The 23,047-nt window shown below is 37.3% G+C and overlaps 1 protein-coding gene across 5 annotated transcripts in view; it reads left to right on the top strand.

Annotated features, from left to right (window-relative positions):
- Nucleotides 1–23,047, top strand: part of myo1b (myosin IB) — a 67,745-nt gene that overhangs the window by 5,967 nt on the left and 38,731 nt on the right. For all 5 annotated transcript variants that reach the window (XM_053680990.1, XM_053680989.1, XM_047156083.2 and 2 more), the window contains exons 2-3: nucleotides 3,710–3,851; nucleotides 7,780–7,895. In XM_053680990.1, coding sequence (XP_053536965.1) covers nucleotides 3,717–3,851; nucleotides 7,780–7,895 — 251 coding nt within the window. In that variant the 5' untranslated portion in view covers nucleotides 3,710–3,716. The remainder of the gene's footprint in view (nucleotides 1–3,709; nucleotides 3,852–7,779; nucleotides 7,896–23,047) is intronic.

Below are 23,047 nucleotides of genomic sequence, written 5' to 3'. Positions count from 1 at the left end.
ATCAGGTGTGCTTGAGACAACACCTGTTTTATATATTTGTGCTGTTGGAGAGGTTCTCTTCAGGGGTTGAATAGTTTTGAAACTGGAGAAGTCATTATAAGTTGCATTTTCAGTTGAATTTAAAAGATTTCGTTGTGTTGAACTATTGAAATTGCTTGTGTTTGATTTGTCCATGGAAAAGAGCTGAAAGTCTGTACATTTTGACAACAAACCTGATTTTCAATGATGGTTTAATAATTTTGATTGCAACTGTACATCAATATCAACACAAAAATGGTTTACTGACCACAAAATCAAGGTCCTGCCATGGCCATCCCAGTCCCCTGATTTGAAACCCATAGAAAACCTGTGGGGTTAACTGAAGTGGAGAGTCTGCCAGCATGGAACTCGAAATTTGAAAGATCTGGAGAGATTCTGTGTGGAGGAAGGATCTCTCATCCCTTGCCATGTATTTTCCAACCTTATCAGGCATTATAGGCGAAGACTCAGAGCTGTTATCTTGCCAAAGGGAGCTAGCACAAAGTATTGAGTAAAAGGGTGCTAATACTTGTTGTACACCTATATTTAACAAATATTTTTTTGAATACAGCCTTTGCTTGTATTTCCTCATTTGTAAGTCGCTTTGGATAAAACTGTCTGCTAAATGAATAAATGTAAATGTTGGTTGGTTGGTGTTTTTTTTTTTTTTTTTTTTTTTTTTTTTTTTTTTGCAGTTGTTTGATATCCATGAGAGCAGAGTATTTTATTTTATTTTATTTATTTATTTATTTATTTATGTATTTATTTAGCAAAAGATCAAGGTTAAACAATAAAGAGAATTTTTCCACAGCCTTCTTTGTTCATATTTACCAAGGGTTCCAATATTAGTGGAGGGCACTGTAAGTGTGTGTGTGTGTGTGTGTGTGTGTGTGTGTGTGTGTGTGTGTGCGCGCGCGCGAGAGGCACTGGCTTCCCATTCATTTCCAGTGTTCCCATGATTGGCGCTGTATTCACCATAACCCTTATAAAAAAAAAAAGAAGTTACTGGAGAAGAATGAATGAATAACTTCTGTATGTTACATGTTCAGTACTATCATATTCCAATATGCAAATGTATTAAGTGATTATACCAGTTTACTTGGGAAGCAGTTTCTAATTCAATATGGGGGGGAAACAATCTTCAAAGCTAATTTCTGACTTTAATGAACAGGGATGATTGACCTAAAATGTACCAGAACATGACTAGACTTCAGGGGAAAATTTTGATGAAAATATAAAGCTTAATTGGTGGAAAAGTGGGTAGACAATGTAGTTGCTTACAGTTCTAAAGTGAGTAGACTTTGTGTGAAGAATTTGTAGTTAAAACCTTACTGGGAAAATACAAGGTAGTCAACTCATTCTTATTAAAAAAAAAATTTGTTGAAAATTTTCCACCCAGAAGTTTTCTGTGCTCGAATTTTCATGTCAAGCAACATTGGAGGCTCTATAATTGACCTTGTGCGGTTGTCATTGGGCACAGCAGATTATGATAAGGCACATTAAGTTGTGCAACCACAGTCTGGGATACTGATAACAGGTTGTTCATGCTAGGCCAGCACTTTGGCAGTTGTAGCTGTTTGGTGTTTGGAGGAGTTGATCCTATCTGATAATCCACCATATTCACAGACCTGTTGGCTCTCTTAGATTTTATATAAGGCATGTACAGAACACCCATGCTGTTGCCTTATTTTCTGTAGGTTTCCGGTTTATTTTTATCTTATTATGTAGAATCAGTAATGTCAAATTTATCAAGGCATGTCTTTAGTCCAAATACATGTATCGTTATTGTTGTATATTCTTGTTGAATCTCAAAGTGGAGTCCATGAGGCATATCCAGGAGACCTTTTTAACCTTTTACAGTGTTAGAAATCATAGCCCACCATTAACAAAGTAATTAGGGGCCAGCCACCAAAAGTGCGTAGGCACATATTGTGTCTGTTAGTTTTCTTATTATTCTGCTTCTTCCCCACTGGGAGTCTATGGCAGTCCTATGAACCATAAGTAGGAAAATTATGAATTTTAACACCTTCATAGATATGACCATGAATAGTATCTGGACCAATTCTGGCGTCTCTAGGGCCAACTATATAGCGCCACCACTAGTTCAAAATTCACTTTTCAAGTGGTTATAATTGTTGAACACTTTGTCCTAGAGAAAATAAATTTAGTTCATCAGATTACTTTATGGATCACAATCCATATCTTATATTAAGACTCCACCCATTACAGTAGTCACCAGTTTTGGAATGTACAGTATAAATTTCTTTCTTAACTCCTCGTACAGATTTTGTCCTGTCCTTACCAAAATTAGCTCAGATGGTCAGTGGACAGAGCTGCTCAAAAATTACTGAACACAATTTTGATATTCATATCTGTTCAAAAGTTATGATGTCGCAAATTTAATGATGTTGACCAAAAATTGGATCAGAGGCTGTATCTCGTTCAGACTTTGATCAGTCATAATGAGGGTCCATGCCGAATTTGAGAACAGTGCCACGTATAGGTCATGAGATTTGAAAAATTATGATGTTTGCTTGTAACCATTGAATTCTTTGACAGAACATTATGATCTTGGTGTCTGCAGATTCATTGTGTCATTGTGAATCCATGGATACCAATTTTGCCAGGATTGGCCAACTGGCTGTTCTACATTTAATAAATTTGTCATATTTTGTAATATCTTTTCAAATATTTGAGACATCAGCGCAAAATTTTGTTAGGATCATTCATAGTATGTTCTCTAGGTACCTGAAAATTTTAACACCGCGCCACCTTGTGTAAGGTTTTTTGTAAAAACATAACTTTTGAAAACTTAAAAGTTTGTGTAATGTTTTGTCTTTCGGTTCCTTTCTTTTGTGGCTCAACACTGCAGTAACCTTTCAACCTCTTGTCATGCAAATAAATGTCTCTATTATCTTCATTTCTTGTACAATCTTATTCTCAGCTGTGTTTTTGAACTATCTTTTATTCATTCATGTACATTCTATTTCTCCTATTCATGTTCTTCAGGCTTCACATTATGCTTGCTGCGCCTTTGGTGCTTGGCCCCTTTAAATGCTGCTTGCAGCTTTAATTATATTTATTATTGAGCTCTTATAGTTATTCATGTATATGACTGGTCATGTAGGTTGAAAATGTTAATTGCAAACCTCAATAACTCAAAAGCGAAATGGCTAGCATATAGTCAACTTGAATCGAATGACAACTTTAATTTAAAAAAATGCTCTGTGAGTGGAAAGTTTAGGAATAAAATACTCTATGGTTCCCATACCTAGTATAGTACAGTCGTGAACATTTGAACATTTTCTGTAAAACTAAGCTTGACCTATCTGTTAAGTAGGAATGTGGATTCATTTTATGAGCCTAAACCATACATGTCATGTCCAGTGAGCAGGGATCAAGAACAGGGAGTGTGGTGTTTTTCTATTACATAACTCCCAGTGGAGTTTCTGAAGTCTTTAGTGTTCTGGGTTAAACAGAGCTTTTGAGTATAATGTCCTTTGTGGCCCAAAACTACTGCTGTGTAAATATGTTGTGTGGTTTTATTTGCAGTGACCATGTTTAGAAATCTTGTATCTCTAGGTTCATTTCCTCTCGGATTAAAGCTGTATGTGGAACTCACTTAAATGCATTGAAAATTGTGAGTGCTATAAATTAAGTCATATGTATGTATGTCTTTGCATTTCCACAGGGGGGGAATGTCCAAGATGGAGGTAAAGACATCACTTCTCGACAACATGATAGGGGTAGGCGACATGGTCCTGCTTGAGCCCCTGTCAGAGGAAACCTTCATCGGGAACCTACAGAAACGCTTTGAGCACAATGAGATTTATGTAAGTTCTCCTGAAAGTTCTACAAATTGGTTATCTTTAACTGTATGCGTTAGTATTCTGACTGCATTTTGCTCGTCAAGTTTTATGCTCTTACTAGTTTAATTGACTTTTTTTTCAATAGCATATTTAAATGCTAAAGTGTAAGTTACACTTGTTGTCTTGCAATCTAAGGCAGTTCAGACTCAAATCTGATTTGGGTCAAATGACTGGTAAAGGAAAATGAAGTCTGACTTTATTCAGTCCGGTTCAAGCCACATTTTCACGTGATTTAGGACATATTATATAATTTCTGGACATGCAGCTTGGTTTGACAGTAAAAACAGGTTTCATTGACCCCCCCCCCCCCCCCCCCCCCCTTCAATATTGATTCAATAATTCAATATGTGACACTTCTTGACATCAGAAATTTGCAACAACAACATCATGAATGAAAACCAATACAATATAAAGGAAGAGAAGCCATGCAAATTGTTTTCCCTTCAGTTTGTCATCCGTCTGTATATACAGTCACTAGGGAGAACTAAGTCAACAAAAGCGACACACCATATGGCAACCTCTTAATTTTTTGCTCCTGTTGTCTGTTTTGAATATGTTTTGAACCATGACCGAACATTACCCTTATCTAAAACAAATCCATTGAAGAGCTGTCACTGTCAACTTGACTGTTCAAATACTATCCAAATTTTCACTATATTTACATATTCAAGGGTAAACATTTTCATTGATTTATTCACCATTCTGCATTGTATCTTATGTCACTTAAGTCTACCACACACTTCCTTTACTTTTTGGCTTTTTAAAAGAGTGGAGCTCAAATAGATTTCCATTGGGCATATAGTGCACTAGGTTAGGCTCTTCCCACATTCTCATACCACATCACATCATTTCCTCTTAAGTTTAGCCCAGATCCCTTTCACCATGTTGTTGTGTTTGGAATGGAAGTTGCATACTTCCAATTAATATAGTAATATTAAAATTAAGAGGACATAAATTAACATTCTTGGTCTGTCATTTCCCTCAACATGTGCCATTCATTTGTTTACCTCATTTGCCTGATGCTTTTATGTAAAGCTGCTTGAAGTCGAGATATACAGCTGAGCCATTGGGGCCTTGCTCAAGGGCCCAACAGTGGAAGTTTTTTGGTGCTGGGATTTGAACTAATGATGTTCTGATTGTCTGAGCATTATGCCTTAACCACTGAGCCACAACTGCCCATTTAGACCATGTCTTGGAAGGAGAGACTCTCAGAAGAGACCACATACCAGATCAGTCAGTGAATTAGATTAGCCTGAAATGTAGATGGTGTCTTAAATGAAGCAGATCATCTAGATCAGAGCTATTCAACTCAAAATTTTTGAAGGTCCAGATACACGCAATTGCTTGCTTAGAAAGGTCCAGATAAGCAACTAACATGCTTAAAGTTTTACGGCTATGAATAACACACATCAGTTTGTTACGCTTTAGGTTACCATGTTTGATGATGTTTCACAGACTCACGAACTTAATGTGGAGAATAATCTCATCCTTCTCTGTCCAGTCATATTTAAACATTCTGTTCATCCTCCACTTTTGTTACCTACTTAGCAGACCATAGACCATCTGTCAGAACTCTGCCATTAGCAGTGAGCCACCAGGTAGATAATTTGCATAAATTCATATGATTGGCTGCAACAGAGAATCGGTCATGATAGTCCCTGTATAAAAAACACTGTAGTCACTGAACTATGGCCAGTGATTTTTTTTTTTCTTCTCCAATACACTTCTACAGTATTTTTCAACTGACATGGATTGTTAGTAATGAAGTTAACGATTGTGTCTATTCCGATAGAAAGAAATCATTAAGAATTGATGACTTGGTCGGACAATAATTGGTTTTTGGATTTTGTGTAGTAGACTTTATAGCTCTATAAACTATTGAATTTTAGTAGCGCATTTTGGGTGTGTTGGAAAGCGGAAATTTGACATTCAGTGTTCTCAGGTAATGAGAACTTTGCTCTGTCGTTTTGAAAGCAGGGCATGGTTCATCACCACCACCAATTATGTCCAGCCATATACAACTTTTAGCACAGCCTGGCTGCAGTCTTGCACTTGATAATTCCAATTACTCATTATTTTATGTATACTTTATACCCCCTTAGAGCTTTGACCTTCTGATTGCCTTATATTGGTTTATATTAACTGGTCTAACTTTTGAAAGAGATATAAATCTTTCGAATAGACTGTTGCAATAGATAAAGTATCAGTTTTAGTAGGTTATAATATTTATCAAGTACCAAAGTCCATCAGAAAATGATCTTGATCTTAAGACTTTCTTCAAGTCTTGTAGGTAAAGAAAAGGAGTTCTGATGGCTGTTACAGTGTTGAAATAAGAATTACGTTCAAAAGTTAGATTTCATTAGATCGGTGCATGGAAGCATTGACTGGCTCAGTTTTTCTGTTCCTCTATTTATAATGATTAACTAGTCTAATAATGCAACATTATTATCAGGTTAAAGCTAATTTGAATGTTCATGCTCCTCATTATCTATCTCTAGCCAGATGACCTTGAGTTTTATCTTGCCTCAGTTCATTCTATTATGACTATGATGTTAAACCCTCAGAGAAGCGAGAGGTTGCTTCGACTCATTTTAGGAAGTTGAAAGAGACATCTTTTAGGTGTGTTTCTTTCACTTGTATATAAGGATAGACATAGAGTTGTAGTTATGAGATGCGTCTCTCATATAAATTGTCACTACACTGGGTACTGTTTATATTTATAGATAAAACACCTTCCATTTAGTTTTGTAAAGATATCATTATGCCACCCATTTCAACTGAAAAGTAGGCTGTGGCTTGTGTTGCTATGGTGGAGCCTTGACTATCCAGCTGAATGGAATATGCAACACCTTTTATAATAGAAGGTAAGTAAAGCCTGCAAGAATCAGACTGCCAGCTCAAGTCTCTAACCATATAAACATGTCCACCCTCTTTTCTTTTAAAATCACAGGTTTGATATAAAAGGAAATATTGGTAAATGCAACTGGGAGGGGAAAAACAAAAATGGAAACAAATTCAAAGCATTTTAGCAGATGATTCCACAATTTTCCACACAAGATTCCACACATTTTTCATTGTGTTTTCATGTGCTTGTGCATGTCTAAATAATACACCAAGAATTCCCAGATGAAAAATGCCAACAAATGCAGAGTTCCTCTGACCTCAGTGCAACAGCCTCCTGAATGTTTGACTGTTTTTAGAGCGGTCTTTGGGTCACATGTCTAGGGTTTGTATATAGCTTGCTTATATAGCCTTGTAACCAGTATGTCAGTCCCTCCAGGATTTCACAATTTTGTGATTGAACTTTAAATTTAATGCAAATTTAAGCAATCTCTGCTATATTGAAAAACAGAGCTTGCAATTTTTTTAAAATTACCACAGATTTTCCACAGATTTGGGCCAAGACACGTCATGTGACGTCATCATAACGTGCATTAAGCCAAAGCCCTCTTCGATTCACGTGACCAAACATGAGTACAGTTAAGGTCTCCTTTACCAACAAACATCACTGCGCAAAACAATTTTGTGCAATTGCAATTTCGCCAATTCAAGTAGTTTTCCGCAAAAAAGCACAAAAAACTCTGACAGTTGAATAAGCAGCAAAATCATGCATTTTTGGCTGCAACAATTTTTTAAAAAACCTCTGCGAAATCCTATATGGACTGATATGTGATGATGTTACAAAGTACTTTAGACACGTCTCTCATTAATATGATTAGCCAGGATCTGATGTATTTCCTGCTTCAACTGCAATTAATTCCACCAATATTACTGTGCACATTTGATGGTGTACACTTTTTACAGAGAATACACAAAAGGAAAACATCATGATAAGACTTTCTGTGTTTATTAATTCTTACCTCTGTCTAACGCTTTAGTTTCTTTTTTGCAGACATATATTGGTAGTGTGGTGATTTCTATGAACCCCTACAAGTCCCTGCCAATCTATACAGCCGAGAAGGTGGAAGAGTATCGCAACAGGAACTTTTATGAGCTCAGCCCTCACATGTAAGTCAAGCCTTTTTTTTTGTTTGGCCTATTTGTATTGTATAGGGCATGCTCTCAGAAATAAAAGTACTAAACTGTACTTTTCTTTGTTGTGGGGGTGGTGCCATCAAGGGTACATCTTTTGTGCATTTTGTATGTATCTTGTATTTGAGAAGGTGTTTGGTTTTAGAATAAAAAATTTAAAGGTACATCAGTGGTACTTAAGGCCCAATTATGTACCATACATTACTTTTTATTCTATATTTATGTTTCCAGGTGAAAAATGTATTCTAAAGATACAAATGATGTGCATTGATGTAAAATGTCACCAACCAGATAAAGTACCTTCAATGGAAAATATTTTTCTCTAATACAAGCAATATTTTCAGCACCATCAGTGTTCAATAGAAGAAAACATATGAGCAAAAGTGCTTAAAGATTGTATTCATTTGTATTGTTCAGTACTCAGAATGCAGATTGCATCTCTTAATCTATAGATTTTATTATACTTTATAGTTGTAGTTGATGGTCAGATGTCTCACTTGTTCTTCAGACTGAAATGTATCAAATGAATGTCACTGCTCTTAATATATATGATACATAACCTCAAATGGTTAAACCACAAACCTCTTCCTGCTTTCTGTGACCTCTGAGACCTGCTGTAGTTGTAGGTGGGGGGATGAAATGTCCTTTTCTGCCACACTCCAGCTAATGGCCATCTGTCTCTCTCGGCCTGTCAGAGTCAAAACAAAGCAGCTTGCTTTGTGCAATTAGCCTCTGCTTTCTATAGAAATCAGCAGACATACACAGGCCCTGTAAAAGACCAGCGGCCCAGTGCCAAGAGTGTCAAATACAATAAACCAGTGGGATTTCAGCCGTTACCTAAAACTCAGATGCTGTCTCACTCACTCACTTCTTCATTTCACTTCTTTATCAGATACATGTGTTTGCTGTTTTCTGTATTTGTTAATAGCATTCACAGTTTTCTGTCAACTTACACTTGCATTCTTTCTAGACAAACTCCAGGAATTTCGGTCCATTCCATGTTTTTCCCCATTTATATTCAACATTTCTTTTGGCTTGCAGAGTTACTCACTCATCCTTTATTCCTGTCTTCCTTATTTGTTCCAGTCTTAACCCCCACATTAGACTAAAGTCAGGGTTGATGTTCGCGCCTTTTGTGATCTATTGCCAAGTCCGGAGCTGAACCAAAACAGCTGCTTCAGCAATCATGCTTGAGAAGCAGATCTCTTAGATCATTATGGAAATTTAACCAAAAGTTGCAAAGGCTATAAAAGGGCCATAACCAGCTTCATTGTCAAAAGTGCAGCAAAGTAATGAGTATGTGTACCTAAATTAGTTTGTGTAGTTATCATGTTTTGTATTCTTTTTGTGTTTGTGTGTTTTATGTTTGCAATTTCATTTCATTAGTCATACACAAAGAAAAATTTATATTCTGTGACACTAGCTATGTTTCCATCCAAAGTTGTGAATTTAACTTGTGCGCAAAACTGGAATATCAAATAAAACATTTGCGAATAAAGCACCGTTTCCATCCAGTGAGTCGAAGAGAACAAATGCGTCAGTTCCTGATGAACTGGCGCCAAATATCAAAAATAAAAATGTATTTGTTGCTGTTGAAGAAGCCACTGTGGGTCTTTTTTTATTGTTTATTTCTTGCATCTCACTGCGCGCAGACGAAACACAATAAACACGGTCATGTCATCTTGCGTTGAGACGGGAGCCTGGTCTTTGAGAACGCAGTCGTGCAAGACAATTCTGGCAGGTAATTATACCGAACCACTTTGACGACAGACTTTGGCTAAAGCGTTTTAGAATGACCAAAACAATATCCCCATTTTGGCTCCCGCTGAGGGTTACAAGGATTACGTGAATAGAAAAGATTGGCCCTCAATCATACTACAGGAACTCGAGAAATTTATTCGGTAAATGTGTGTCCATCATGTAATTTTATGTGCACATCATCTTCTCAACTAAAGAATTTATCTGACTCAACTGTGCGCATAGGTTTTTGTTTTTTATGCTCATTTTTAGAGTTTATGCGCATCTTGGCGTTTCCAGCCAGCGTTTTTTTTTAAGCGATATTCCAAAATGCGCATAAAAATAGGTGTATGGAAACATGGTTATTGGTCATCAAATTGATGATTGCAAACCTGATCAAGTATTTGTCCTACCCTCATGCTATTTCTTGTATATGGGTTTTTCTGTTTGCTGAAAAAAACCTGAGCTATATTTATAGTTAACACCTCATAAAATGCATACCATCAACAATCACAAAGTGTAAGCAAAGAACATGTAGAGGCTCAGTCCAGGCAACAATTGATAGTTGTTATAGCTCTATTCACTGATCTCAGCATGACATTCTAGGAAATTCTGAAGCCTGTTTTTGCTTTATGAAGTGTAAAGGCAAGTTAATGCTCCAGTCAGCACAGGCTCACACCCCCATCTATTACTTGTTTATACCCCACCTCTTTGTTTGATGGATAAACTGGAAATAGCAAAGATGTTTACTGTGCTGATAAACATTACAGGCTTTTTGATTGGTTCTTAGAAGCACATTTGACAAAGCATAAACCAGTCTTAAGAACTCTCTCCTGCTAGAAGATGTCAGTCTGGATTGAAACCAATAATAATCAATTGTGTGAGTTACTAGTATTACTAGTGTTGTTAATATTAACAAACATTGTAAAGGCTGTTTAGACTTAACATTTGTTCACCAAAGAGACACAATTGCTGCTAATCAAAACTTGATTAGTTATAAGATTAATAGATCATTATTTTAAATGAATCTGCTATTTGTATATAGCTCTAGTAGATCCCTGGTGTCCTCTAGCTGTGAGAACGCATGCCCTTGCAGTAACGAAGAGTCCTAGACTAAGGTCCTTTAATTAGATAATGAAAATACAATTTATCTGATCTCAATCCACCAATCAGACAACCTGGCAGTGAAAGTTTCTTAAATACAATGTTAACCATCCCACGCTTTTCCGGTAACCTCTCTTATATCTGTAAATGAATGTATTGTCCAAGTATGTAGACTTTTAGTACTAATAAACTGGATGGTCAACATGACTGCCACCATCCCTTAGGTAAATTGTTGTTTGTTTGTTTGTTTGTTTTTTAAATAAAATAAACTTTTTAATTGTGAGCCAATCAAGACTGAAAGCTTAAAAAAAAATCTTGCAGCAATATCTACAGTTTGGTTAAGAGCTCTGATGTGTGTCACATCCTGTGAATTCATCCTCAAGGTGCTTCTTGCCCATATAGTACAGAAAGGGCATTAGTAGAGACTGTGAGAATATGTAAACAGGAAAGGGGAAGTGATAATAATATGACTTTCCTGCTATGTAAAGTGGAGAAATCTTTGAGATTTACTCAGCTATTGGTGATTTAACTGGGCTTTCCATGCTCTACCACAGTGAACTGTTTATTTTGCCACATTGCACACTACAAAGGTCACCCACAGAGTAAAACAGATTAAATGACAGATAAACATTTACCTGGCTTAGCAAAATCTCTGCTCATACAAGCACTGAGAGCAAAGTGTTCCAAGAAGCTGTCTATGATGACACACATTTTATATGGGTTATATTTACTTTTAAATACGTTAATTTTAAATACATTAATAAAATCTGGGGAAGTCTTACATTTAATCTCAGCTGATATTAACTGTTATCCTTAGTTCTAATAGGGTGGAAATGTCCCTTATTGGTCTCTGATTTGTTCTTTTGTGTTTTCATTATAGCCATCACCAAAAAAAATTCCACAGTTCATAAATGCCAAACAATCTGCTTGTCTGTACTGGGGTAAGGAGAGACCAGTCATGTTAATTTTAATGGGGCTAGGACAGGTCAGTCCCCTTCTCTTGAGTATTGAATCCAATGCAGTAACAATAGAAAGTCAGCATATTTCCAGGTCCTGTTAGTAAATTATTGTAAATGGAGAGTAGTAAATAGAAAACACTGATACAGACACAGAATAAAGCTGATCATTTTGTAAAAATGTCTTCTCTTAAATTACACCTGTGTTAATTTAAGACCTGTGTTGAGCTGCTGTTATAGCACCATACTGTGGTACAGGTGTGTCTCTGCGGTATTTAAAGTCACATGTAATCACCTATTGTCACATAGCAACGTGCCTGAGGAACTGCAATGTTTCTGTACACACAGACTCACTGAGAGAAGGCATGTGAAGTCACAGTAGTGATAACACTCCCTACATTTTACCAGTGTTTACATAATGAAGGGAGTACAGTGGTCTGTTTTTCCTGGTGACACCCAAAGGTGGCTTTATTACACGATGGCACTGTCATAATCTCCCTTTAATCATCTACAGAAATCCAATTACAGTGTGCCTAGACAGTAGTTATTAGTACCTATTATTAACGTGTAGGTTTTGAGCCTTTGCACTGTGTAGGATCTGTGTTGCCTTGTGTTCTACATATTATTGTTCATACTGAACTTTTCAAGGACTGGACAAAAAGTTAGTTACATAGCTCTGAAAATATTAGAAACTATTTCCCTTGAATCATTAGAGGTAACTTGTTGAGAATGTTTAATATACATGTTTTTAAATTAAATTTTCCACTTACATATTTTTTTGTAACCACCAAAATTTGGTGTTTACTTTTGGGTGTCATTCTAGTTTTATTTAATGACTTGGAATAAACAATTAGGGATGTCATTTTAGAGACCATGGTAGTTGAACTTGCCACAGTGTTTGCATTTCCAAAGCCCTCAGCCTATGCTGCACATCCTGAATGGTCTGGGAAGAGACACATTGCATTGCTGACTCTGGGTTTCTGTGGCCATACTAGTGTGGTGAGATAATTCCAGCTGAGTGTGAATACGTTCGCGTACTTTCTCACTCATTGGTGAAGCAGGCAGGACTGTCGGTGGTAAATATCCCACTTGGCACGCTTTACTTTATAGTAAACAGCATCAAGGGTAGCTGAAAAATTCTTGTTTTAACCTTTTAATCTAGACTTTCCCTCATTCAGTTCAGTCAGGAATGCCCTTACCGTGAAACTGGTGTGTAAATATAGTGAGTAATTATTTCCCAGCTGAGGATGATGGTGTGATGTCACATGTGTTCGCCACATTGAGCTTTCTAGTTTACTGAAGACAGCACCTCATCGTTTAGACTGTTTTCAGGAATAAAATCTTATATAGTTTACATTAGGACCTGGAAAGCATGACCGTTTTTCTGCTCTGCCAATGTATCTTGGAACAATGAATTTATACGAGAAGGAAATTGTAAAATGTGCTGTTTAAAGTCTTGGATAGGGAAAGCTTGTGCCCAAGAAAGAAAATTTTGATTCTCTCGCCACTCTGTTGGAGTGAACTTGGCACAGTGTTTCCCGAACCTTAGTTCCATCCATAGTTCATTCTCCTTAACCAAAATGTTGTAGGTATGAAAATGAAGCTGTAGCTTATATCTGCATACTGACTCTGATGTGAATATGTGATGCAGTGCCTGAATGTAGAGAAACATGTTATACTGGTACTGGACACATTCATCATCAGGCATGCTAGGCATGGTATGCATGGTATACTGGTACTATTCATCATCAGGATATGTTTATTATAGCATTAACATTAAATAAGAATTTCAGCAATATGATGACAATGTTGACCGCTTTAGATTTTACAATCATACCTTTCCATATAAATGTCAGAGGAATGTTGTTGAATGAACACATCTGCACATGTGGTTTGTTATCAGTTCATCTACATAAACAAATTCTCCTGTCATATTTGAATCACTATTCTCAATCAGAGGCTAATAGAAATAATCTATTTGTAACCATGTTTTGTAGTTCAACACAGTAATGTGATTTTCAATTTAGTCACAGTCAGTAAATCTATACCTAGCACTAACACACAGTTGGTCAGATGTCCCATAAGCGTAATGGTTCTGTTGAGGTCAAGGTTATAATCATAAATGAAAACGAACGAAATAATGAAAACTAGGTGTGAAAAAACATTGTCATTAACTGAAATCTAAATAAAAACGAGGCATTCCAAAAAAAACGATAAATAACTAAAACTGTATTGTCTGTTTGCAAAACTAACTAAAATAAAATACAGTTATAGAGTAAATGTCCTTCGTTTTTGTCTTTGTCAATGTCTTTCATAGAGCAAATATCTTTCAGAGTTGACATTTCAGACTGGGAACCCGGAAATTACGATATTCCATGTCAAATTGAACACAGCATAGTCCATGCTCCTCACCTGGCATCATGGCGATACCGAAAGTTGGTAAAAAGTGGCAGAGTACTATTTGGGATTATTTTGAATATGACTGCGTGTTAGATAAAAGTACGTGTCTTGCAGTGGAAGGTGGTGAAATATGTGGACAAATTATTAAAGGGAAATCTCACATGAATTTGAAAATACATTTGAGAAGCGCACACAAGGAGGCTAACCTAGCTTACCTTAATAAGGGAAAGGAGAACGCCAAGCCCCCTTCCCCCGAAACAGAAGCTAACCCCAGTACAGGGCTAGGCAGCATGACGGCGACAACCGCAGGACAGAGAACACTACAGCAGTGCTTTCACCAGCGAACCGATAGCTGCTGGTTAGTAAATATGCTGGAACACCACAAGCAGGAGGGAGCGTTGATTAGTATGTTTATTGATATGTTTATGGATGTCTACACGACTGTGAGAGACGATTGCCTTCAAAGAGTTTGCCACTTTACTCGAACCAAAGTTCAAAAAACCTGGAGCTGCAAGAGTCAACAGCCTTATTGGGGCTAAGATGGATACGGCAAAGCAGAAATTAAAAGAGATCATTAAGGATGCGAGGAAGCTAACCCTATGTGTAGATGGTTGGAGCAAGAGAGGATTAACAGCATCTTTCATGGGTGTGTCAGCTTATTTGTGCCCATATGTACATTTTATGTACTGGTGTTATTGTTGAATACATATTTCTAAAATTGTATGATGTTTTTGTTGAGTTTTTATTACACAATACTTTTTCTGGTCTTGACAAATAACCCATATTACAAAAGACTAAAGCTAACACTAAAACTAATAAAAACTAAACTAAAACTAAGCATTTAAAAAAAAAATCTAAACTAAACTATCAAACCCACTTTAAAAACTAATTAAAACTAAACTGAATTTGAAAACATAGTTTACTATGTTTAAACTAAATAAAAATAAAAACTAATGAAAAATGCAAAACTACTATAACCTTGGTTGAGGTGACAACCAATAATATATAATGATGATGAGTGAAAGTGAAACATGTATAATGTAAGGTTAGGAGTCAAACAGAAACCCACTGGCTATAACCAGTCATATAGTCAGTTATTCTGTAATGCTTGTGGCCACCCTAAAGTATAATCAAATATTCTTATTATTTCAGTTAACAATATCCATTTATATTTTTCTCTTTAACATGCCGTACTAATCTGAAACTGTTTACAAAAATGTATATTTTTTAATTATTCATTAAACTGTTTGATAGACTTTACTGAAATTTCGTTGAATTTTTCTTTATAGTATGTTACTTTTTTCATTGAAAAGACTTTTAGCTAATAGACATTCAGGGGCCAGGAATTTTCTGTTTGCTGTTATAACTTTTCTTTTGTTTTCTGTTACCAGTTTTCTGTTCAGTTATTTGTCATTTTTCCAGTGCTGGTATTCCTGTACTTACAATTTGCAATGAATTCTATCCTTGTTTTTTCTCTTACAAATGAATTAGACTGGTGCTGTCTGAGCAGACACATTGTGAATCTGTGTCTCATTCCTAATGCTCATCTGCAATCATGAACCTCCTTCTTTGTCCCACTGAGGCTTAGCAGTGTCTTAGGGGCCTACGCACACCTGCTACCCAATAAAGCCAGGTCTACAGAGAATAGAAAAAAACTGTGCAGCTGGCCCCCTGGGCTATTAGGACCAAATTGCTGTTGTCTGCTCACAGAAGAGCGTTAACTGTAGCCATTATGTCCATATCCATGATGTCATTTTACCCCAAAACGGGCTTTCACCATCTTTAAACATTTCACATTAATTTTTTATCACTCAAATCTGCCAAGCTTGAATGTTGGAATGAATTGGAATGAGTGTGAGAGAGAGCAAGTAGGAGTGAGAAAGAGAGAATGAGAGAGTTATAGTATGTATCATGACTCAGTGGAGGTTATGGTGCAGGTGCTTGGTGCTCCTTGAACGACATGCCCAGATTGTGCTGGATTGGGGCAGGTCCCTGGGGTAGTATTATATTACTGTGTTTGTAACAAGGTAATGGGACCCGGGCGCACTCTCAGCCCCTCTTTCTCCCAGTACACTGATATCGAGCATCACTAGGGTTTTGTGTATGCAGAGAACACACCCTGCTGATGGACCAGCCAGTCCCACATAAATGACAGCCTTGGGGGATTAACCTGGGTCTTTTTCCTGAAACTCTTACGTCATGTTTTCTGTAGATCTAACCTCTGTTATTGTGTGTGTGTGTGTGTGTGTGTGTGTGTGTGTGTGTGTGTGTGAGTGTGAGAGTGTGAGTTTGCAGTGTATAAAATCTATATTATTATCTTAATTTGCCAATGTAAACAACACAAAGTGAAAGGTGTTAGAGTAGCCAGTTTACATCCACCATTAACACAAACATTTCACTATTTTCAAGCTGACACGTCAGTGGGGGACATGTTCCGGTTTTGACCTGGCAATGAGTTATCAATGTTCATTCAGCAGCAGCTGAAAGGCAGAACCTTGAAGTCATGAAACTGTTTCTGCCTCCCATCTAGACATTTAGTCTCTTTGAATCATGGGTGCCATAGCTGGCTGCACATGCACTTCTGTTTAAGGAAAAATAAGCTCTGAACACCTGGGGATTTTTAGACCATGGGTGGCTATACCGTACCTTCCCCTCTCTGTGTGTTCCACATTCAGCCAGGCCATGCAGGGTGCTTGTCATTCGTTTCAGGTTGAATAATTCACTATAGAAATTAAGAGCTGTTAGGTTTTTTTCTTTGATTGTTTATTTAATATGCATCATGTGTGTAGTGTACATTACATTATGTGTCAAGCAAATGACTATTTAAATTAGATTAGAAGGGAATGTGGTTAGATGCAAAATTTGCAAACAAGCTTTCTGCACATGAGTGATGGGTTTTTCTGTTAAGCCTTTCTTTAATGGAAGCCCTGTAAGTTGGTAACACAGTATTTACAGGTTTTTAAAAAACTTTCTAAGAGAAGGTGCATGTGTGTTAACACAGATAAGAGGACCATTTACACCGGTGGTTCTGAAAGTGGGGTCTGTGAAGTGTAGCCAGTAATAGTAATGTTATTGTAATTTTACCATTAGTAATGTGATTGTATTCATTATTGTTTTTTGTTTGTTTGTTTGTTTGTTTGTTTTGGGGGGGGGTTGACGGCACACTATTAAGGTTAATTGGTTTAATAACTCAAAAACAAGTAGGCATGTAATATCATTTTGAATCTAATGACAATTTTAATAAAGATGTATCCTGTGAGTGCAAAGATCAGAAATGTAAAAGCTCTATTGCTCCAATATATTATATTGGATATATTGCTCCAAAATATTTTGTACACATTTGAATAGAGTGCCTAATATTTAAAGTTTGATTTGTTTTATAAAATAAATCTATACTGACTGGGTCCAAGGAGCTACTGTTTTCTGAATACTACACACACATTCAAAAAGGGAGTATCCCCGACTGCTCATACAGCTCTACATTAGCATACAGCGTTGGCGGATACTGGCTCTGTTCTTTTAAAAGAAATAAGTAAATTACTGTACATGCACAATATTCAGTGTAGGTTAAAGGCTTAGTCTTCCAGGACTTCTCTCTAACCCCATAATTACACAGCGAGAGAGAGAGATTTGAAGAGAACTTTGTATTTGACTTGGTTCCTGACTGCCACATCTCACATGCATGTGCTACAAGCTTCATAGAAAGTATAGACCAGATGAGATGCCTGCCCAACCCCTTATTACAGAGCCATAGATGGCCTAAGCCCTTTCTTTTTTAATAGGATAAATGTTTGATTGAAACTACGTCACTGTGATATCTTCTATTTGGAAAAAGCAGTATTTTTTGTTGTTCCATGTATGTTCTGGTGTGTTTGTCATTTCTCTACCATCACAATTGCATAGTGGTGGCAAAACTCTTAACAATTATATTACCTGGCTCCATGCTACAATCTATGGACTGATCAGCAAACAGTTATTTGCTTAGAGCATACTACTGCCTACTGAGCAAAGGTCAAAGATTTAAACTGCACTGATCTTGGACCAACACCACTTATGCTGCTTGATGTGATAAATTAGACTCAGCCACTGTGACATGTAGTAGTGATCTGTTGCCTGTAAAAGTTGGCTAGAGGCAGCTGAGGCAATAAGGAACTTCACTCTTTCTATCATCTGTTTGTTTACACACTTGGGATAGTTGTTTGCTTTCCCAGAATCTCTTGATCCAATAGGATTTTATTGGCTAGCTTCTTCCTTTAAATGGCTGCAGGCACAAGCGCCTCTGACATTTTTGCTTCACTGTAATGCACTAACAATCTGTTTAAGCCACCTGGGTACAAAAATGCCATTCTTTTTGCATTCCCTGAATTGCAATTGTTTGATAAAAATGTCAAATAGCTGTTCAAATAGTTGTTAACTCCTGAAGTAGTGTGTCATCTCCGCAATCAGGGGTTTGAGTAGGCGGATGAGAGGTGATCTCTCTGGACCGTGTGCATTGGTAGATTGTGCTTTCAGCCAGCTAGATAATGGCGGTGGCATCTCTCTTTATCAAAGTATGGCCACCCACCCTTCACTTCATCTGCACATGAAATACAAAGCAAATTGTTGTTTTCATATCAACCAGTCTATAGTTTGAGCTAATTATTCTGGAAGGCTACCAGCTATAGGAGCAGTGGCCTGGTCTCCACATGTGTTATAAGTCCCCGGAGAAGCAGATGGGGAAAGGCGCATAAAGGGACTGGAAAGTACCCTCTCTTTGTTGCAAGAGTTCTAGGAAAATGAACTCATATAAGCTGTGTAAAACTGAACTAGAAGGTACATTCATATGACAACATGAACCACACACAAACAAATGCTTAGTTCAGCGCTTGGAATACATGTCCACGGTCCCCCCCCCCCATAGTTATTCACTTAATTCCCATAAGCATTGCTATTTATTAAAAATGCAGTCAATTTTATATTTCCAAATAAGTCATAAATTATTTCATTTTGTTTTCAAATGCTTTTAGATATAAACATAAGCACTATAATTTGAAGGCATAGCAACTCAGTTTGCTGTTCAGATTTTTATACCCATGTTTGGATTTATGATTGCTGAGTTCATATGCCTGTATGTCTTGAACATGACCTTAGTCTGTGTGGAGTTTTTTCCATTGCTTACATTCCTGTCCATTGAGTTCCCTTGTTTCTCAGGGTTTCAGTATTGACTTAACAGAGATCTTCAGAATAGCATTGTCACAAAGCCTATTAGAGATGGTAAACAAATCTTTCTGGTGTAGGGGAGGACCACCTGCTGGTCCAATGACGGTATCCAATGGCGTAGCAGAAGGTTTCTTACGTGATACTGTTTTTCATTTATGTGATGGAGCAACATTTAAATTAACAATTTGTCAGCATTAAATATTATCCTCTTTTTACTTTATCTAACTCCAATTATGAATGATTTTAAGAGATATTAAAATTCCAATCTGTCTCATTGCATTTATCTCGACATTTGCTTATCCTATTTAACCCTTTACTTAGGTAGTGCTCATTCATTCGGATTCCATGTCACTCAGAGTCTTGCACCGGCCGTGTATGCGGATCTCACGGTCACAAACTCACCAGTCTTGGTCATTAGACAGAGGTAATTGACTAATACAATTTAGATGGCCACCCATGCTTGCCCTTTTAGTAAAAAAGTACTTTCTTTATTCCCCATAGATCTGTACACATTTAATTAGAATAACATTATCCCTAGTCAGAGGTCATGACCACTACTATCTGAACAAGTCGACCAATTTTACTTATCTATAATAGTAGTTATAATTAGTTATTTTTATATATAGTAGTTATAATTATGACATGGTTTACCATGTAAACTTAACTAGAATAATATTACAATAATCGGAGATTAAGGCTCACCCTATTTAGATTGGTCAATCAACAATATGTTGTTTTAAAGGGAAATTACTTTTAGCCTTTACACTCGAAGTACACTTAACTAAAGACAAGCTGTTAGCCTGGACTCTAAAATCTCAGTTGGCATGCCCCAATGCTCCACCTAAACCTGGATTTTAGCCTGTACTAACCTGGTCGCAGATTTGCAGTAACATGGACTTAATGTAATCTGTTGATTATGACTATGATTTCAGGATAGATCTGAACAAATTCAAACTTAACAATTTATTAACCTTTAATTTCTATAATAATTCGTAATCCAATTCAAAATATAACAAGCAGTAATCAATAAGATATATAAACATCACATAAAACACAAACAAGACAATTAGAGATGTTTACCTGGCAATGAAATGGCACACAACAATTGCGTGGGAGATCTGTCTACAGATCCCCTGAATCTTTGTCCAGCTTTGTCCTCCCTAAATACCCAGATACTCTGTAGGTCCACCAAATGGTGGTGTTTGTGATTCTAATTCGAATTTGGGCCCACTATTCAATGGGTCTTCGATGTCTGTGGAAGGATGTACCTTATTTACATACAGGAGGTTATTTGTATGAGGTACCCGGGGAGGGTACACTTTCAACGGCAAGCAGTATTTTTCTTATTATTGGTTTGAACTGCTGCTGAGGGAATGAGACCATTTTTCCAGATGCAGTGAGACATTTTGAATGATACTAAACATGTATAGGCAACTTCTTATTCATATTAAACATACTGTCTAATGCATATAGACCTTGGGTGAGTTTAAGGTGATCTCAACACAGAGAGAGAGGGGGTGGGGGGCAGAGGGAGGGAGAGGGAGCATTGTAGAAGAACAATGTTGAGGTGTGATCTTCCAGTCTCCACTCAGTGTGATGTTATCTCAGATGAATTTGCTAATTCTTTGGGAGAGATTTCAAATGTTAATTTTCATAAGAATCCTTTGTTTTCTCATCGAACCATTTTCTGCAGGTTCAGACATCTTGGCACCAGCTTTACACTGGCAAAGTTATTATGTTTGGTTGTGTCTCTACTACATTAGTTGGTGTTTTAGTAACAATATTTATTTTTAATTTTATTGCCTTTATTGTTAATTTATTGCCAAACAAAGGCAGTGGTGACCCAGTCCCGGTCTGGTGACCCACTCCACTTCCTGCTGGCTAGTTGGATAAACAAGGTTTTCTTCGTGTAGATTGGCCTTCCTGAAGCCTCTCAACATGAGCTACAATAGCTCCAACTGTAGTCTAGCAGAGACTGGTCTCATACCCATCAGCACTGGATCCAAAAAAGGTTACATTTAGGTCACGCCTCCCCCAGAGAGAAGTCAAATGATGCATTATTTTTGGCATTTTTCTCTATGTATCCTTTGTGTGTGTATGGGGGGGGGGAGTATCTGCTTCATCATTTAGTGACTTTTCTCATTTCACATATCTAAGGCAATCTGGTCTGCTTTAAAATCTAATTTTAAATTTTAGAAAAGGATGTTCTCACTGTGGGGCATCAGGGCACTAGAACACAGAGACACTGTATACTTGAGTGGTGTGTTATGTTAGAAAAGAGGCTCTTATGTTCGACTGAAAGACACAGTGTTCACTTAGTGCTTCCGTTTGCCTTCTCCATCCTTACCTACACAGCCTAAAGGAGTGGACTTTTGGTGTATGTGGGTGCCATTTACTTGGCGAATGTAGCTAAACTTTTGCAACTTTCTATTAAATCTGTTTTTCTAATCCTGTCTTGTAATGCAAATCATGACACTGATGCTTTGCACCAGACAGAGTAGGCTGACCTGCCCCCTCTATTTAGGGAGCAACTTTTTACTGTTGCCCTAGTCAAAACTACTACCCCAAGCCAACACACTTCTACGCCTTTAATTTGAATGGTGCATGTGGCCAGCCATCACTCAAGTATATGGTATTGTACTGTGTGTCATTCTGAAACAGTTCATGTGGAGCTCTGATTCAAGGTCAGCTGGCCAACTTCACACACCCAGATCACCCAGTTTGCAGCTCTCCAACTCCTGCCTTAGTCAGGAAGCCTGACTCAGAGTAGACAGGGAAATACTGTAGCCATCCAAGGTGTAGACGCTAAAAAAAGCCTGCTTCACACTTTTCTCTTCCTGATCTCCTGTATGTGTGTGCAGTATGGTCGTGTGTGTTGTTTGGAGCTAGGGGCTTTCCTCAAGTGTGTCTCACATACTGCCATTGTTTTAAGTGTAAAACTTATCATCTAAGATGTATGTACATGTTGGAAATAAGGCAGCCTGTATGTCAGCCAGGAAAATAGAAACTGCTAAATGGCTTAAACCTGTGGGATTTTGGGAAAACCTATTGTTTTGTAAGGTCTCTAACTGAAGCCACATAAGAGCTTCCCAAGGCTTACATATACAAATTAGCCTAGAACACAGGCTAGCTGTTCATCTAAACAAATTTTTTGGAACTGCTTCATGCTTCAGTAGGAAACAGCTGACAGGTTTACTGCCACCTGGCTGATTGCACATGTGTGTTTTGAACCTTTTGGTCCTGTAAGCTATTTGTAGCCCATTGTCTGCTGTAAGAGACTGTGTTCCCGATGCTGCCTGGTCATCTCACAAGGAACACCTCCAATTCCCCTGCAGCTCGTTCAACACAAGATACGGAAATCCTGCAGAGTACAGACATCTGGGCAAAGCTCATTGTGTCTCACAATTCTACCCTGTCAAAGTCTTGTGCAATTACTTCATCACCAAACACTTAAACATATTACTGGTTTCCATACAATGGTGTATTCTGGCACTGCTTAAATCAAAGGGTTTTTTTTGTTTGTTTGTTTGGGGTTTTTTTATTTTTATTTATAACAATATTTTTGCATGTGATCAGTCCTGCAGACACATACTGTAAAGTGGTTGGAGGAAGTCCATATTTTTTGGTCTTCTCCTTGGTTCCACATCCTGTAGTGATGGGAAAGCCTTCATGACCTCCAGGTCAAAAGGGGAACTGGAAGCTGTTGGTCTCTGTCAGGTTTCATAGACCCTT

Source organism: Ictalurus punctatus, chromosome 6 (assembly GCF_001660625.3).
Source record: "Ictalurus punctatus breed USDA103 chromosome 6, Coco_2.0, whole genome shotgun sequence".
In the NCBI taxonomy this organism is placed as follows: Eukaryota; Metazoa; Chordata; class Actinopteri; order Siluriformes; family Ictaluridae; genus Ictalurus; species Ictalurus punctatus.
The sequence above is the reverse complement of the archived record's forward strand: the minus strand, read 5'-3'. Positions and strand labels throughout refer to the sequence as shown.